At 44.3% G+C, this 20,326-nt stretch overlaps 1 protein-coding gene across 1 annotated transcript in view; it reads right to left on the reverse strand.

Annotated features, from left to right (window-relative positions):
* SQOR (sulfide quinone oxidoreductase) overlaps positions 1 to 20,326 on the reverse strand; it is a 281,588-nt gene that overhangs the window by 101,078 nt on the left and 160,184 nt on the right. Inside the window, exon 4 of the mRNA XM_086958258.1 lies at positions 7,888 to 7,941. Coding sequence (XP_086814384.1) covers positions 7,888 to 7,941 — 54 coding nt within the window. The remainder of the gene's footprint in view (positions 1 to 7,887; positions 7,942 to 20,326) is intronic.

Here is a 20,326-nt window from a genome sequence, read left to right on the forward strand (position 1 = left end):
ATCCTAGAGATTGAACAGGATGGGAAGGGTGATAGTTTGCCAACTTTTGTGGGGAGAGGGGCAAACACTGTAATTGATTTTATTTGCATGTCTTCCGAATTAGCCCATTTTAGTTCTGATGTCAAGGTTGTTGATTACTTGGTTAGTGACCATAACTGTCTTGTTATCGAAACTAGGTTTTGGAAAGCTTGTACAATTCCAGATAGCAGCCCTATTACAAACATTGAGGTACATAGGCCGAATGGATTCAGGATTAGGTGGGTTGGAGATAGAGCAGAAGTAACTTCTAACTGCATTATCTCACACTGCTTATCCGATATTACATCAATTATCGATGAGAAACCAAACCTGGAGGCCTGCACTTTTCATTTTACGAAAATCAATGTTTTTATTAGTGGTAAGTTCTCTAGGCTGACTGGAAATTTTAATAACAAAGCAAGGGGATGGTTTAACAACGCCTGCACTGCGGCATTGAAGTTACTGAAAAACGAACTATCCAACAAACCTAGAGACAAAACAGTCGTAGCCAAGCTTAGATCCGATTATAACCTGGCTCTTAAGCAAAGGAAAAATGAATTACGTGAGGAAGCCTGGGAGCGGCTGGATCTGGCGGCTGCATCGAACAACTGTACCCTTTTTTGGGCAGTAGTAAATAGCCCCTTTTTAAAAGACGATAAACTTCCCGTGTTAACCTCAAACGTGGGTAAGGAGTCGTGGGTACAGCACTTCTCCGGTATTTTTAACTCTAACACGGTAACGTTGCCGACAAGTTGCTCTTGGCCAGTACTTGATTTAGACATCACCTTACAGGAGGTCCTAAGTTGTATTAGGGCTAGTAAGGGCGGTAAGGCCCAGGGACCCGATGGTGTCCCAGTCGACATGTACAAATTTGCACCTGAGACTTGGGGACCAGTATTGGTCAAAGTTTTTAATGCTGCTGTTCGCTATACTTTCCCGTGCACCTGGTCCGAATCCATAATAGTCCCGATCCATAAGAAAGGGGACCGGGGAAATGTTAAAAACTACCGGCCAATCTCATTGCTGGATTCGTCTGTCAAAATTATGAGCCGTGTACTCCTCGTCCGATTAGAAGAGTGGGCTGAGTCTAATCAGATAATGACAGACTGTCAATATGGGTTCAGGAAAGGTAGAGGCTGCATTGAACAATGCTTAAACCTGGAGCTCCTGATAGGGAAATACACCCGAGCTAAAAATGGTTCGCTCTACCTATGTTTCGCTGACCTGAGCAGCGCTTTTGACCTGGTGGACCACGCCATATTGTGGACTACATTGCTAGAAATGGGAGCACCTAGGGAAATTATATACTTTTTGGCCCGTCTATACGAGAGGCTTAGCTCGTGCGTCCGTTATGGGCCCTCGGGCGAATGCACAGATAAATTTAGGGTCAGGAGAGGTATTAGACAAGGGTGTGTTTTGGCCCCTTTGCTTTTCACTCTGTTTATTAATGAAATTGATTCGATCCTAAAGGAGGTACCAGCGGACGCCCCTAGAGTAAACACAAGTTCCATCCCCGTGTTACTCTATGCGGACAACGCTGTGTTGCTCTCCAGGACCCCTCGGGGCCTACAGCTTCTGATAGATAAATTTGTGGCCTTTATCGAAAAGAGAAAGCTGATCATTAATAAGAGCAAGACTTATGTGATGGAGTGTGGAGCTAGTAAAGTCAAAACTAAAAAGCCCTATAGGTATCTCATCGATGGTCAAGAGGTGCAGTGCGTGGAAAACTTTTGCTACCTAGGGGTCAACTTTTCTAAAAATGGCCGCTGGGACACCGAGCATAAGGTGGTGCGTGATAAAATGGCCAGGAGTGCAAATGGAATATTTGCCTTTGCAAGTAAATTAGGTAATAGAAGACCTAAAGCTATGTTCAAGATTTTCGAAGCCAGGTGTCTATCTGCTGCCCTCTACGGAGCAGGGGTATGGGGAGTATCCAGGGCAGAATCTTTGCAGGTAGAAGAGAATACATTTCTGAAAAAATTATTGTGTCTCCCGACTTCTACTGCTAATAGTCTGGTTCATAAAGAATTAGGACTATGTCATTTAAATGATTTATTATTATTGAGACCTTTGATGTTGTGGCGTTCTGTTTGGATTAAAGACGAAGTTGCATTTAATAGGACCATCATTGAGGATTGCCTTCGTCTTGACTATTTTCTCAGAATCCCTTGGATTAAATACATTATTGAATCCTTTTCTAATGTGTTTGGGTTTGACGTTGCATCAGATCATTGTTCTGCTTCGGATCTCTCTAAAAAGAGTCTGAAATCAATTTTCTTAAATCATTGTGCAGAAAGACGGGCCACGGATGATCTGAAGCTTTCTACCTGTGTACGTTATAACCATTTGAATGAATTTGTGGGCCTACATCCATACCTCACTCAGGTAACTAAAGGGCAACATAGGTTTGTTCTTACCAGGTTGAGGATGGGTACGGCCCATCTATTGGTTGCATTCCCTGAGATTAAAACACGCCCCACAGGTCCATGTCGGTGCGACAATATTTCAGAACAAAGCACAGAGCACTTTCTACTTACTTGTAACTTGTATAGCGAATGTCGTAAATTCTTTTTAAAACCTTTATTTATTAAATTCGGAGCCAGAACTGTTAAAGCGGCAATGAAATTACTTTTTAACATGAATCATCCTGACATCTGTTTTTATACAGCCAGTTATTTACTCAGGGCCATTAGTTATAGGAAAAGCATGATTTTTTAATGTTTTTTATACAACATTTTACTTATTCTAAATCTTTTTAAGTGTCTTATTCAATTTATTATATGTTCTCTACTGTATTTTCTTTCTTAGTGATTGCGATTGTCTTGAACATTTTTAGCATGTTTTCTGTATGTATGTACTTTTATGGACATGATTTACATGTTTCCGAATAAAGTTTATTGAATTGAATTGAATTGAATAGTGACACTATCTTTATCCTTTTTATTCACTTCAAACATTATTTCACACTCTACAACTACTCCTAATAATGAATGTTCTTCTTTTGTCTGCATATGCAGTTCTCCCGTCTTATTATTTCCATAAAATCTCCACACATTTCTATTCCACCAATAGATTAATCCAGCACATCAACTCACGCAACTGTTTGTGTGCCCAACTCTCTTTGACCACTACAATCACCGCCACCGTTTGGGTAATCTTTTAACATTAACTCCTACCACAGTCAATATCCAGATAATAAAAAGTGGTTTATAATAAAATAATAAATTATCTAGATAATAAAAAATGATTTTCTGCCCACTATGATCTTTCAAGCATGTTTTAACTTTACTCCTTAAGCATGTTTTCACGGCTCCTTCATGCATCTCAAGTAATGTCTGCACAATGAGATTTCTGCAGGGTTTCATCAAGTCATGTCCCTGGCATCTGCTATCACTCACCCCCACCAACATTAAGCTATCTTGTCCTTGATATGAACTTCTGTCCCAGCTGCTTGCACAGCTCAAGTAAGTTGATTTGAGCATGCAGATCTTCTTGCTTTATTGAGCACCTTCCAAAGCAAGAAGCCACCGAGAGCATCACCACCATGGAAGCTCAGATTTCACCTACATCAGCAAATTTAGGGGTGGCGAGGGATTCACTTAGTCTGGGGGCTCGGCAAGGGCATCGCATGAATAGTCCATACTACCTCTAGCAGGAGATCAGCACATCCTATACAGAAATATTACCTGACCTAAATATTGTGTCCAACATATTGGGTACAAAAATATTTTCCTGATGAATCTAAGCTTTCTATAATTGCAAAGGGTCTATATTTTTGTAAATGATGTTTAGAACATGCTATTTATGTCGGATGATATCATGGTACCACAGAATTAGTGCTATACTCATATTAGCCAAAAATGTCACTGTAACAAAGATATTTCCATTTTCGCCCAGAAGGTCATCGTAATCGGCCCAGCTGCAGCAGAACCTGGATTCACTCCAGGACAGGGTTCAGCATTTATTCTCATCTCCCAGGCACCTATTAGGCATCTTTTTTGTATTTTGGCATCTGTTCAAGTAAGTAACAATAAAAACAAGCATTGGCAAAGCCAATAGGTCTCGCCTATGTAAGACCTATTGGCTTTGACAATGTCGTTTAGCCATTTGGTACAGCAGAGCGGAAGCTGTGCAGTATGGCTGAAATTTAGGAAAAAAGCACTACGATACGGCCAGTGTGCAAGACATGGAAAACCGCATGGATGTGAGCAAACTGTAGGCAATGTTTGTTTTCTTGTCAGAGAAATCAAGAGTAAAAACCAGCCCAGCAGGCCATAAAACAGGCCCATGAATAGCCAAATAAACTGGGCCAGACACTGTTGTCGGATCAGCCTGCCGGGCACTGCCCTAGTGCCTTATAGGCCAGTCTTAACCTGGGCAGCAGTGGTGTTTCTACTACAGAACCAGGATATTCTCTTTTCACCTAGGCAACTTACAATGTGCAGCTGGATTGTGTGGTCAGGGACCTGTGCCATGCAAACTGATGGTGTGAGCGACTCACTTGCATGGCTTGCACTGCCAATCGTTCAATTAGGTCATATTGTTATTGTCTGCCGCTCACACTTCGGGGAGCCACTAGCCTACTTGCTTTTAGAAAGGGTCTCAAAAGCTGGTTGTTCACCCAGTAGACGCTCTGTAGGTTGCCCTCTCTGTCGTCTGTCTTCTTTTAATTGTGTTATGTTATCGTGCTGTAGCTCTCCTTACTTAAAGCGCCGGGACAAAAGTAAATATAACATAACATAACATAACATAACATTGATTCCTGCCTCAGGTGGCACTCAAACCACAGTCCGTTGCATTTCCACCCGAGATACATTTGACAGCAAATAAACGAAGGAGAGCAAGTAATTATCCAACCACAAAGACCCCCATTTTTAATAAGCATTTGAATGTACAAATAAGCGGATTCAATTATTGGCCGTGTGCTGCAGGCGACTATTGTCATAATAGATGGGACTGTGTTTTCCACTCCCACAGTATATCATCTCTCTCATTTGTAGCCACACCAGGAAACAATTTTACTGCTGCCCAATATCATCATTTCATCTTAAAGATTCCCTCGGGCTCACACGATTTCAACTAGTGCTGTCTCGTCCTTTGTCTTTGCCCTACCTTACGTTTACACCTGGGGTGTTGTAGGTAGAATGCTAAATTATTGGAAGCAAGCATGGTATGATGAAGTCCTGAAAACGGCACGAGACAGCTGTCTTGTGGACTCTTGTCCCATGTGATGCATTTAAACCCTTGCCTGCGGGGCTAATTCCCCCGCTGTGCTGGGGGGCGCGCACAGCGACCTGGTGCTCATGACGAGCTCAGCTCATCATGAGCCACCGTGGCCGTGTGCTCATGACGAGCTGAGCTCGTCACGGCCACATCCGTTTCAGTGGAACGTTCAGCACAGCAAGGGAATTAGCCCCGCGTGCGAGCATTGTGACCGTTATGACGAGCTCAGCTCGTCATGAGCACACTGCCACCGTGGCTCATGACGAGCTGAGCTCGTCATGAGCATGGGAGGGGTTAAGGAGTCCTGGCTTTTTAGCTACTGACGGTTTGCATTCTGAGTTGAGTCTCAATATTAGCATTATAAGAATGCAACATGCAACAGTGTCTAAAGTGGCATCAAAAAGTGTGCTTAGAGGCACCAGAATATTCTGCATGCATTCAAACTAATTAAAAATATATTCAACAACTGAGCGCACAGAGGCCATGCGTCATGAGTTTAAATTCCAGAAATAGCCAACTTAGCCATTACACGATTAAGTCAAATAAAAAAGAGGCCAATCACCTGAAGACTGTCGGATGAGGTGTGGGGTAAAGTGATCGAAATCCGCACCACATGTGAACAAGCACTGGCAAATCTATTGGAAACCAAACAAAGTACCTTTCCAAATCCCAGATTACAGCAAGTGTATCATATACAGTGAGTCGAAGAGGCTGGTTTCTTTCCTGAGAAACTACTTTTGTGACAAGTTAGGACTTTCCAGGAAAACATCTGCTAATTCCCAATCAATGCACTGCGTTTATCTGTTGGGTAAGTTTGCATCTTTCTATTTTCCCCTATGGAAAGAAGGCTTGTGTGAAAAACTGGAGAGCGGCCATTGTTTGTCGTTGGTGTATGTATGATAAATTTAGCACGGGTTGGAGAGGCATGCCACAGCACCATCAAGCTATCAAACTGGAATCGCATGGTGAAATTCAAAATGGCGTCCTTTTAAGTGCTACAGGGTGGATTTGAATCCGAGCAAGCGAAAATGGGGGATAGAAGAACGGTCAAGAAACAACTGTGAAGGGGTCTGGGTGAGGGGCAGTAATAATGTGCAAGGAAGGACACAGGAGGGAGAAGGGCAAATTAACGACGGATGAACAAGGAATTACGTATAATGAAAAATAACATTCCCAGGCAATATATACTGCAGTGCAATGTAAACAAGCAAGTCACGAGAAAAGATCTGAATAAAAAATATGTCATAAGTCTTAACTATATTCATACAGGTTAAAAAAAAATCATAGACATAACACATCACAAAATTATGATGCACTTCATGTATTAAAAACAATTGAATGTATGATGCTTAATCAAATGACGATGGTTTCTTCAACGCGTTTCAACACAATGGGTGTCTTCAACAAGGAATTACGACCAGAGAGGAAGCAACGAGGACAGTGAAAGCACCAAACAAAAAACAAGCTATAACAATGGCAAAGGAGGCCAAAATACCACAACCAATCAATTCGCAACATCGACAGACATGGGAGAACAGTGAAAAGCAGGACATGCTACAACGGGACACGAAAAGAAATGCCTTAATCCAGACAAGCAGCGGAAGGACTCCAATAAACTAATTAATCAGTACTAGTTCCATACTCAATCAAAGAAAGAAGCACACGATGAGGAAGTGAGCAAAAAGTGAACACGATAGGCACTGACCAATGAGAAGCAAGGACACAAGAGTGAACATGGAGCCAACCTATAGTATTTAATGGGTGGGCTAAAAGCCCATTTTTAGAGGCGTTTTTTACAAGAAAGCCACTCCAAGCAGCAGCACATGCACGCTGCCTGCAGGCATGACCTAAAAAACACATTTCACTAAAATGCTATAAGAACTGTGTTATTCTGATGCTGAGACAGTGTGCCTACGGATCAGCGGTGGCTCCTCCGCTAGGGCGGAGAAGCGTTGTCCCACAGGAAAAATAAAATGCTAATAACACAATGTTATTATCATTTTATTTTTCTGATACTTACCCATTTTTGAATTAGATGCGTGACAGAGTGGGGCTGACAGCCAGCAGGGGGAGGAGTGGTGGGCATTTTCTAGTTGCGCATGACAGTTTGGCCGGCCTTCTTGGGTCCACCAAACAGTCATGTGCACTTAGCATGTTTTCCACCCAGCGGTATTGCACAGCCTGGTGGAGAGCATGCACAGCCTCCCACTCCCTGTATGAGCGCTGAACCACAGCGGTCAGACCAATCATGATGTTGCTGTCATGCTGGTGACATCAGCGTCGTGATTGGCTAGGGGAGTTTGGAAGCCTGTCTGCTTCCTGCTTCCGTGGGCAGAATGACAGAAGAAGGCAGGCAAGTGCAATTTTCCTTTTTTTATTTTAAACCCCACTACTACTGCCCCATAGCAGCCCCCACTGCTGCAGATGTTTCCCCCTCCATCCTATGTACTGTTTTAATATTAGGCAGAAATATTGTAAAGAAAGTACAACTCAGGCTTCAAACATATACTAATCTAATCACTGTGCATTTTCAAACAGATGATCGACTGATGTTTGTTCAAAGCACGGTTTCAGGCCATGGAAAGCACAAAGCAAGCATGTGCGGATCAAGGATGGAAGTGAAATGAAATGGTTTGTCACTGTTACCTTCTCGAACTGCAGCTTGATTCCCAGAGCTATTATCAGATATTTGTAAGAAATCTGCAAGAAAAAAAGATCAGTTACCTTCAGCTTTTTTTTAAAAACTTTTTTTTTCAGTTTATACATCTTAAAACCAATAACACACAACTGGCATCTATTCAGTGTATGTACGCAGATTGATGACCTTATTAACGGCACTTCGGACGACAGGCGGCAACAGGGAGGGAACCGACACATGGGTCAGGGATACAAAAGCATATATTAATAGTGCCGTGAGAAGAACCAGGTAAAATACTACAGGAGTATGACCCATAAACCAGGTTGGGATCTGGGTAGTAGGATATAATAAACAAACAATATCCCAACAGGTATCAATGTATAGACAATTAGACATGTATGCCGAAAGCATTACTTTGAAGGAAAAAAGGAGACTCAATTGGTTTTTAGAACGTGCTCATCGCATCGTATATTTTAGCATAGATAATGAATACAGTTAAAGCAGCACTGTATTAAAGTAAATTAATAAAACAACCCGAATTGCACTTGGTGCTCGGTATGTGCAAGTGACATAGGTGGCGACGGAAGTGACAATTGTGGACAGTGTGGACGGCGCAACGTGTGCAAGTGAAGCAATATATACAGTGTGGTTGGTGAAAACAGAGGCTGTAATATAGTACAGTTTTACAGGTAGTAATTCAGGTGAGCCACTGAGGGAGCTGTGCCATTTAATGTGCTGTGTTGTCGATGACGTTTCGATCCGCGTATCTCGGGATCGTTTTCAGGACCGGGTTGTGGTGGTTTAATAAGGTGGAGGCCAAGCGGGGGAGGAGAGGAGCTGGCGTGGTCACAGTTCCAATGGGGGAGCATCATACAGTTCTGAGCTGTCAGACTAGTGATGGGTGCCTCATTATGGATTCGGTAGCCCTTAGATCACAAGGGTAGCGAGTATAAGGAATTGGCCGCGGGATGTGTGGCGGTGAACAGATCCAGGTGGGGACTTCAAATGTAGCTCGTCCGGACAGTCCGGCGCCCGGAGGGGTCAATCAAGGGGTTCCGCTCTGAGTCAAACGGCGGTGGTTGATCCAGCCATGGGTCCGCTGGCCGTGTATTAGCTGAATGGAGAAGAACCAGGCACATCGCTGATACAGACGATAGATATCACTGTGGTCCACCCCCCTGCTCCCCATCAGATCCAAACCCTACGGGCGTGTCCAGCCCACCACTCCTACTGCCAGTGGTGTCATGTGAGGAGATCTCCCCTTCTGCCAGCCCCGACGCACACATAATGCGCTAGGCCATGAAGTCATCCTGCAGCTTCTCATCCCTCCGAGTGAGCTGCATATGAGTTTCCTCGGCCAGGGACCACTCCCGCACGTCTCTAAGCCAGGTGGAGATCTCCAGGGCCCTCTGCCCCATCCAAGTGATTGTCACCCTGCGCCTTGCTAGCACCAACATTAATTGCAGGAGTTTATAGGAAAGTTTCTTTTTCTTGGGCTTCCGGACCAGTGCAAGTAGACAATGCAGGGGCTCGAGTGCCATCTTAAGGCCTGTGGCTGTGACTATTCGCTCCACCACCCCCAGCCAGAATCGACTAACCAAAGGGCAGTCCCAGGCTAAGTGCAGGAAGCCCGCTTTCTCAGTGTTACATCTGGGGCATCCGAAGATAAGCTTCAGGGACACTGGGGTTAGGTAGGTGCTGTGTAAAAAGTTGAAGTGCGCCAGTTTAAACCTTGCGTTGCATGAGACCTTGCGCGTAAGGGAACCTATGCGCGTCCACTGTCCCTGGTCCAGTGGAGCGCTGAGATCCGCCTCCTAGGCCGCCCGGGATGGTGGTACCGGAGGGGTTGAATCCTGTTTCATGGTCTTATAGAGAAGTGAAATCAACCTGCACCCCTTGCCGCAGGAAAGAAGGATGTCCAAGGTGTGGGTCAGTGGCGGTGCATCTGGGTACTGGGGCCAGGTGACCTTTGCGACCCCCTGGAGTCCCCCGAAGTGCAGATACTGCTCTTGACCAATGCCAAAAGCCTACTCTGCCTGCTCGTAGGTAATGAAGGACTCGTTGGGGTAAAGGACAGCCAGAACTTCACAGCCACCCTCCCTCCAGGAATAAAAGGACATATATTGCTCCATATCGATGAAGGGGGCCAGTATCCAAATCGGGAGCTCCCTGTGAAAGGGTGCTCTCCGTAAGATTCTCTCAACAAACCGCTGCCACACAGCGGCCGTATGTCGCACAACATACGGAAGGGCCGTGTCTTTCCCCCTACCTTGCATCAGGGCCACCTACAGCACCTGGATATCTACCCTACCGGAGAGGAGGCGCGTCTCCCAGTTGTCAGCGTCGTAAACCAATGGGCCGCATGTTGTAACTAGGCCGCATAATAATATAGATCGAAGCGCGGGGCGTCAAGGCCCACCTCCTTGTAGCTGCGAACAACGGTATGGATAGCCACTCTACTGCGTCGGCCCGCCCAAAGCAGGGACGTGAGAAGCGTATTGAGAGTGCGGAAGACTCGTGGTGGGAGCGGACACAGTGAATTCTGAAGGACATACAATGTTCTAGGGAGCATCACCATCTTGGCGACGGCCAGTCATCCCAATAACAAGAGTGGTAAAGAATTCAAGAAAGACACCGACTGCTGTAAGGACGTGATTACACAATCGACATTCTGGGCTAACGCCTGCGCGTCCTTCGGTGCCACCCGTATACCAAGATAACCTGTTCCCAGCGCAGCACGAGGTCTGGTAGATCACCTGGGGGCACCGAATCCAACCCCGCCAGTGGAAAGATCAGAGACTTATGGTGGTTGAGCCGTAGCCCCGACACTCCCCCAAATCGGTCTAAGTGTTGCAGCAATACCGGCAATGCGTCCCGGGTAGCGGACAGATAAAACAAAGCATCATTCTCAAACAGGGCAATGACATTGCTTGTGTCCCCCATTCTGACACCCCACTGCTCCATGTCCGTTCAGAGCAGAACAGCGAGGGGCTCGATGGCTAGGGCAAATAGTAGCGGCGAGAGGGGACAGCCTAGGCGAGTACCCAGTTCCAGCCTCCATTCTTCAGATCGCGCGCCCCCCCCCAGTTTCACCTGGCGCGAGGGGCCGTATACAAGATGCGAATCCTGGCTCAGTAATTGGAGCCTAGCCCCGTGGTACAGAGGACCTCAAGCAGATAACCCCAATCGACCGTGTCGAACGCTTTGACGAGGTCAATGGATACCAACGCAATCTGCTCTTCCCGACCCCGCACCTCGTGTAGAATGTGATTCAGCTTCCGTAGATTCATAGCCATATTACGTCCCGGTATGAAACCACACTGGTCCTCATGGACCAGGTGAGTCATGTACGGCGCTAAGCGCATGGCTAGAAGCTTACACAAAATTTTAACATCCGTATTGATCATCCTGATCGGGCGATACACCCGCTGGAGATGTGACCAAAGGACCCGCAGCAGTCCCACTTCAGAGTGGGCCAAGCCCACCGTAGGCACGCGCAGGGCCATAATCTTCTCCGGGGCCGTCTCCCTTCGAAGAATCCAGGCCAATAGTCGACCTGAATTATCCCACTCCCTATGGAGACGCTGCCTATATTGTGTGAGGGTATATCTATCAAGCTTACCCAGAATATCGTGGATGTGTGTCCGGGCGTCATGCTCCCCCTCTCTCGTCATAGTGTCATGAATCTCAGAGGTCTGCAGGTCTAAGAGGCTGCCTTCCGCCTCCTTTAGCTCTTGTTGGAGCTGCTTCCGGACCCCATAGGTTAGACTCATGCACGCCCCCCTCACCACCGCCTGTAGGGCGTCCCATTTCATGGCCAGTGAGAGATCTATCCCCCCCCAGTTAAGGTCCACGTAGTCAGCAATGGCATATTTATGTGGTGCTTCCCTACCTGGTCCTCAACGATTTCGGTCGGTAACCTCCAGGTCCGGGGGCGACACACCAGGGCCCACCAAGTCACCTCACACGCGACAGAGGAGTGATCAGAAAGGAATCGTGCCTGATGGGTAACCTCAAGAAACATGATGACCTCTGGGTTCGCAACTAAAATCCTATCCAAACGACTATGTGTGTTGTGAGTGGGGGAAAAGCAGGTGTATACTTTTTGAGTCGGGTGCCTCTGGCGCCAGATATGTTGAGCTCCTATTTTCACCATGACCTCCCGGAGTTTCGCTGTCATTCGTGGCTTCGTACCTGCACGGGGTGGGAACCTGTCAAGAACGGGGTCCAGGATGCAATTTAAGTCCCCAAATCAAAGGAGCTGTACCTCCAGTTACGGGACCAGTGCATCCTGCAGGGACTGAAAAAAGTCTGGGTCATCAGTATTGTTCTGGGCTACCTTCAGCTTTAGAAATCCTAATGCAAGATAATAGTTTATGTGCTTCACAACCTTAAACATGAACTTTGTGTTGCATATGCATGAGAATGACAATTTTCATTAGGCTTCGTATTCACTATTTGCAGTTCATTAAAATATTAGTTGCAACATTTTCCCATGTCTAACATATATACGAGAAATGCACATAAAAACCAAAATATAGTCATTATCAGCTAAATTTCATAGAGGACATTTTAATATAGGGACCCAGCAACGAACATGGCACCTTGCTGGGTTATGCAGACCTTTATGTTGTTGGTTTGTTTGCATGACACTTGGCAACCATCCCCTCTACAGAGGCTCTGTTGACTCAGTCCACTAACTGTACAGAGATGTATTTGTATTTGAGCTTGTAAAGCGCACTGCTACCCGTAGGTTTCCTGGCGCTGTATAACGCTGCGGAACCCGTCCTGGCTTTCCCTGTGGGATGGTCCCCTGCTGGGAGTCCCCAAGGTGGAGCCAGGCATCCCCGGCGTTGATGGGGCTGTTGTGGAGATTAGGCAAGCTAATGCCCAGAGTTGCCTATTGGAACCCCTGATTAGAGTAGGCACCAAAGCAAGAATTATCGAGTCCGCTGACCCAGGTCCACAAGCTGCCCCGTCGGGAATTGAACCCTGGTCCCGGGCCGACTTCTGCTCCCGGGTCTACTACCTCTAACCAGTGAGCCACACTACTCCACTATGCAGTGCACTATACAGATGCAGTGAAACTCGGCCCTGACAGAGGGCGGGCCGAAGTTAGAAGGTTGTGGTTGGCCATAGGGGCTTTAACCCACAATGAGGTGCCGGAAGCGATGCAATGGAAAGTGCATTAAATATAGCTGTTGTATAGCCAGGCAGGGACAGAAGAGCTAGAGCCAGAACCAGTAATAGTTTTATTTGCATTTTTGTTTGGTTTATATGCTAATAGAATTTTTTCTGTCTGTAGTCCTGCTCTAAAGACACACTTGAATTTTGCTGGAATACAAGGTTCCCTGCCTTTCCATCGTTGGATGTTGAGATGCATAATTGTATGTATGTATGTATGTATAGTTTCCTAATTTTAAAGCAAGGTAGAAGGGGGATCAGGAGGGCACTGTGAGGGAAAGCTTCTCAGTGAATTTGAAACCACGAGGATTACCCCAGAGTTCTCAACCTCTCATTTGAAACAGGCGTCAATTAGGAGTTATTTTCCTTAAAAACTGGCACACCTGTGTAAGGCCCAACGTCTGTCCATGTGCAGGCAGAATCATGTTCACCATCATTATGTAGCTCTGAGATGTTCGACTATCTTGGTGGAAATTTCAGTGGCTATGGAGCAATCAACATGCTCAGGCAAAGTCTCTCCTGGTGACTTATCGATGTCCCGCTCCATGGTGCATTCTATTAGACCATATTGATCTCTCGCCCTGGAAAAACTCCCTTGTCGATCCTCCTTGGTATCAAAGCCATGACCGAGAAATTAGATGTCATTGTTCAAGACCAGGAGGCTCTGAATTAATGCACTCAGATCAGAACACCTTGCCAATGCCAAAAACTATAAATACATAGATGGATAACTTGCATCAATCAGCACAAAAGCAAGAGAAGATGGTTTACACTTTAGCATGTAAAATGAGCTGGCTATCGCCTATCGGAATAAAATCACTTATTAAGGTTCAGTGTTTTTTCTGTTGACTAATTGGGGTCTTGTGTAGGATCTACTGAGATAAGACAGGAAAGGAAGGAAACAGTCTTAGAACTACCGAATTCAAAAGGAAAGCAAAATGGAGCTCAAGCCAAGCAGATAGATTTGTCATCAGAGAAATGGGCAAACCAAGTTGCAGGAGCATCAATGAGGCATCCCATTGGCTAAAGGGATCCATTCTCTGCCAATAACATAATGCTATTACTAATGAATGTGAGTACAGGCCTAACATGGATTACCCTGTCCCAGAAAAACCTCAGAGAGGCGTCCGCAGAGTTAAGAGGGCAAAATCCTGTCTATTTCCAATTAGTCATAGCAGGGACGTATATTGTGTAGACGTAGGTGGCGGGGAGATAATGGTTCAGAAAAATGAAAAGGTACAGCTCGTAAAGAGTTGCCAAGAGTAGGGCGGAGTAAATAACACTAAGAAACACGATCCCCTGGTGAACCATAAATTGAATTGGTGTAGCATGAATTTGTTGAACTGTGCTTACAAAACACAGGGCTATATGTATAAAGCCTTTTTGCCATTTGCAAACGGGCAGATTCTCAGAATCTGCCCGTTTGCAAATGGGAAAATGCCTTTTGGGATGCATCATCCCAAAAGGCCATCGCAAAATAGAGAATTGCAAAATTTGTGATTCTTTATTTTGAAAATGCGATTAAGGAATTGCAAATTGCGATTCTTTAACCCCTTCGATGCTTGTGACGGAACCATTCCGTCATCAGTCACGGTTGGGCTGTGCTGATGACGGAATGGTTCCGTCACGACCACACCCATTTCAATTAGGGGCAGCAAAGGAGGGGAATTCCATTAGCAGCGAAGGTGTTAAATGCAATTCTGGAAGCACCAGAAATTGGCTATTTGGCCTTAAGGAATTGCAAAATACCACCAACTTCAAGTTGATGGTCATTTGCGATTTTCTTTAAAAAAGTACTTTTTTGATGTGTGTGTGCTAAATGTGCACACATGCATGAATATTTCAGGGGTGCAACAGGGTGTCCTTTTGGTACCCTTGCTACCTTGAAATTGCATTCTCAATTTGCGATTCTCTAATTGGTAATCGCAAATTGAGAATGTCTTCCCATTCATTCCTGTGGGCCTCCTAGCCCATAGGAATGAATGGGAAGGTATTCCTTATTTGAGAATCTCAATTTGCGATTCACAAATAAGGAATATGTAGGATTCGCAAAATTTTTAGCAAATCCTACATACATTGCATTTTGCGATTCTCTAATTACAATTCGCTAAAAATCGCAATTTGAGGATGACAAAACTCTTTTTTTGATACATATGGTCTATAGTCATCTATATCATCTATTGCAATAAACAAACCTATGAGATATACAACAGGCATGAAACACATAAGTTAAAATTAAGGGACCCAGTTTTAAATTTTTTGTTTTCTTTCTGTATTTATCTGAAAGTTCAGCAATGTGTTTTCTGTCTGTATTTAGTTTTAAAAGCAGAAAAATACAGAAAATTGTGCTTCTTTTGGATAACTCTCCATGCTGCCCTTCATGAATTCCAGGCCAACAGCTGACCCGATAGAAAGTTCATGGGGAGTTAAAAACAGGATGCGATTCCTTAAATGCAGGCATTAGTTAACATATATTTGTATATAATGCCATATTTACATGTGGGTGTAGTGTTTTGTTATATTTGCCTGCTTAAGTTACTAAAATTCGACAGACATCAAAATATGAGTGCATGTTTATCAGTTAAATAAATGCAGAAAAACATATACCACTTTATGATTCGGTTTATTTGCAAAACACAAAATAAATATGGATAAATACCAACAAGATGGCCACAAAACAAATATGGATAAATACAGATGGAAATGTTATAAAAACATAAAGACCACAAAACCGGGAGTCATAGTTAAAATAAACAAAAGTCAATGGACCCAGTGGTAACAGGTTTAGCGGACATTGTAGTTTTGATCAAATGTTGAGAGCCAATCAGCCGTGCCAAGGGTTCAGGGAACTATCAGTCAGCATGAGTCAATTTCTTACTTTCAAATTATTTTCTAGTGAGATATCATTGTCTCTCAGTTTTTAGAGAGCATTTCGACCTCAAGCTGGAAGCAGCCAACCTTTCGCTACCTGCACGTAAAGGTTTATCATCAGGAAGTGGCTGTTAGACAAGAACTTAGGGACCACTAGTAGTGCCCTGAGGATTTAGGTCATGTTCTGGAAAACATTGCCATTGACTTTGACGGGGAGAATCCCGTTAGCCAAAATGGTGATACTACTTTACAAATCTCCAACTACATTTTTGCTTAGGAAGTTAGTTCTTAAAAGAACTGAATGTGATCCTGAGTGAGGTTATATGGAGTGTGGGTAGGTGCAGGGTGGCTCTAACGAAGGGAACAAGGTAGGCCGGGAGTGCCGGAATTCAAACTTATTACTTAGGTGTCCAATTGCAAAGGGCAACCAAGTGGCTCTCCAGACACCATCTGACTGAGACGGGACTGATGATATCCCAAAACCAGAAGTTACTGTCCAACTTATTTGTTCCTCATGCCCCTGCACCGTGGGATCTGCCTTGTGCGGGAGGCCTTGGAATGCCTTTCAGGGTAGGGGGTGGAGGGCATGCAGGGAATGGTGACTGAATCAAACAAGATATCAAATCTTATCATCCAGTGTTCCCAACAGTTTCACATCTAATCAAAGAGATTTTACAACAAGAGATCTGGCACCGGTGGGAGGTGGCAGGGATCACAAAAATAGGAGACCTATTAGAAAGGGAACTACATATACTTTTGACAACACCAGAGGAAAAGGACACAGTCCACAGGGACATTTAATAACATACGGAGTATTAATAATGGAAATGCACAAGCTCTGGGAAACAACCATAGTCGCCTGAACGGATACACTCATTATATATTAGGGGGGAGTGTGTGTGTCTGTGGGGGGGGGGTAATCAGAAGGTTTTATAAAAAATACTTTTGGACAGTACAGGAATATCCAGGGTGACAAATGAGTGACCGATCTGGGAAAATAATTTAAAGACAGCAAATGGACTTGATGCCTGGCATACCCCCATGTGCCACGCATTCCCAGATTCAATATATCCATTTCAATTTCCTACACAGGACCTAGGGGACCCCTATGAAGGTACATAAAATATACCCAGCCGTTCTATATGCAGAAAAAAGGGGTGCTTTCGCCTTGGTCGTTATTCGACTGACTGCCTAGCCAATTGATCTTATCTCACAAAATGAAGGAACCCAACAAATGGCATAGCACCTACAAAGGAGAGGATGAGTTTTTAGAGTTTGTGAGCCAATCTACTACTGTCATGCCTAAAGCTCATTTTTACCTGCAAGTAACTGCTGATAGCACAAGACCCTTTGAACATCATTGGTTGGATTCAGGGGACTCTGGGTGCTTTATGAATTACATCTTAAAGGGGAACATGATAGAATTACTGTCAGCAAGCAGAAGCCTGAAGAAATAAGTGCACTGGTGGGACACATTAAACCTCTGAATTAGTGAAATGGACATCTAAACCCTAAGTTATGATCACGGAACCAAGCAATTTGGAAACGGCCTATTTTGACATTATTAAAAGCTCAGATTTTGACATTCGTCTTCGGAATCTCATGGTTATATTCCACAACACTGATAGATTGGAGTTTCCTGTCAACTATATTTTCCTTGACGTGTTCGTAGGAGGAATGTTACTTGAGAGCAATGAAGGACAAGAGACAAAACCCTTGATGCATTTATCGCTTCATGCTTCTCTCCAGCAGTTGGCTGCAGTCCTGTTAGAAGAAACAGTAATGGGAAAAAATGCCTCCCATCAGCTTTTAGGGATTTTTCTGACGAGTTTAGGGAGAACTTTTTAAAGTTTGAGAATTGAGAATACGATTGTGCAACTGACTTATTTCCAGGAGCTTCTATTCTGCACTGAAGAATTAATCCTTTAACTTTAATGAGGTCGAACTTTTCACAGAATACTTAAGAGAAACATCACAAGGTTTTATTTGATATCCTGACTTGCCAGCCGGAGCCGCCAGATTGATGTATCCTTATGGCTAGAGCGGTCGACCTCGAAGCTGGGGAACCGGGTACGAGTCTCGGCAGCGGCACTCAACATTCTGTGATTCTGGGCAAATCACTTAATGACCCTGTGCCTAATAAAAATGAATGTGTCCATCTCTAACAAAACTTGTGCGCATGTAAAGCGCTCTGATACCTAATATCCTCGGGTCTAGTTCGTGCTATATAAAACTCTAGAAAGAAAAAAAAGGCATCTGGTGAATACAGACCACATATTAATTATGAAAATGAAAATGAAAATGGATTTTTAGAGCCCGAATTGCTTCCCTGAGGCGTCCAAGCGCTAGAGGAACCAGATGGAAGTATGAATGAGGATAGCAGACTGGGAGGAGGGGGTGGAGCTGAATTGTTATGGGGATTTGAACAGATGTGTTTTTAATTGTTTGCGGAAGGAGGCGAGGTCAGGGTTTGATCTCAAATGAAAAGGAAGGGAGTTCCAGATCTTAGAGGCGTTGAAGCCCAACAAGATCACCATCTGAAACTGGTAACCTCTTGCCCTCATTTCACTTCTGTTAAATTACATTAAAACAGCCAAGGTCCTCATCAAATTAGACTTACAGGGAGCGTATAGTGTTCTCCACATTCAAGCGGGGGCTATCTGCTGATGGGTAGGCAGACCATGAGACTGAATCGGGCCACTTAACAGTACCGAGATGTTTTTTAATGGACCATCCTTCTGAATCGATCATGTGGATTTTTTTTACTTAGTTTGCCTGCAATAATTCCTTGCTATGTCTATGGGATCTTCACCTTTTTACTGTACCTTTGTGGTCCATCCCATATGCTACCTCACAGTATTGCCCTATCTAAAGTTCCTTCTGCATCTGATGCATCACAGAACAATCAAACCATCAGACAATCAGTGTAAAATACTGAGTGGTAGCTTGAGCAGCCTAAAATAAAAAAAATCATCAAGTACCACAGGCAAGCATACGCTCAGTGCAAGACAGGGAATAGGGTTTGGCTCCCTCCTAGGTTATTGCCATTACCAGGCACACACAACCGAAGAATCCGCCTAAATTTGTGGGTCCCCTCAAGATTTTAAAGTTATCATCAAAATGACCTAATAAGTGGTGACTCTTGTGAGCGAAACACATATCTCATCAAAAATTGCATGCACAGCTACAGAAAGTCCTCCTCTTCCCACCATGGTAGATGGGTCACCTGAATATGATATTGACCCTAATGTAAGACACGGCCATCTACAATACCTCGTTGCCTTGACGAGTTATGAAATGTGAGAATACTCATGAAAGCCTTCTTCCTCAGTACCTGTCCATCAGGTGGTTAGAGATTTCCAAGCTAAACATTCAAATAAAGCAAGAATTTCAGCTACCTCTTGAGGGGATTCTTCTGGTGGTGGGAGTGAAGGTTAGGTGGAGGCTTGGCTGTTCTAACTGATTTGAGGCAGTGTCTGGCCAACATCATCGGAAGAGATTGCACAATCCTTGGTAGGAAACCACAGAGAACCTGAGGGTTGAGAGAGGGTAGACTATATACCTCAGATGCACTTGCACATAACTGGAGAAATGACTGTAATTACGGCTGGAAGTGGTAGAAAAGCAGAGAACAATGTAAATTAAGCTTAAGAACTACATGACTAAACACTTAGTGTATTCAATTCTGGGTTAGGCCAATGATTTCCGGGGCAATCTAGGCAGCGGTAGTATTTAGGCATGAGGTCAGACACCTGCTTTATCATTATCAACATGTTCAGAAGGACTGTACTACTGAATATCAACATCAACAATGTTGTGGTACAAGAATATTGATCACAGAATATCAACCGACAAAAGGTAAGTGCATATAGGGAAGTAAAGATTTACTATTCCTAACTCTACATCTATGTACCTTGAAGATATAAGTGCAGTGTAAGTAAATGGATGTGGAGTGCAGTGTAAGTAGATTGATGTGGACTTAGGGATCAGTATTTCATTTTTGATACTCTGTCCTCGATATTGTGTCCCATTGATATTGTGGTTTCGATATTCAGGGCACACACTTCAGAAGGTTTTTATCTGGCTTCCTATAATGGTGCTCACAACTATTGTTCAAGCCATTATTACCTCACAGCCAGAATATGGGAATACACTACATCTCAGCATCCCTGCTCACCTATTACACAGATTTCAGGTGATTCAAACCATGTGGCTAGTTTAATACTCAACCTTTCTGCTCCCACCCACATCTCCTTTCACCTTCAGAAACTTCACTGGCTCCCTATTCATAAACAGGCCCTATTCCAAACCTTGCATTTGCACACAAAGGTGTCCACAATTTAAGCCCACCCTAACTAAATAGGAAGGTCATTTTCGAATATCAGTCACATC

This window comes from Lissotriton vulgaris, chromosome 2_1, assembly GCF_964263255.1.
Source record: "Lissotriton vulgaris chromosome 2_1, aLisVul1.2, whole genome shotgun sequence".
Classification (NCBI taxonomy): domain Eukaryota; kingdom Metazoa; phylum Chordata; class Amphibia; order Caudata; family Salamandridae; genus Lissotriton; species Lissotriton vulgaris.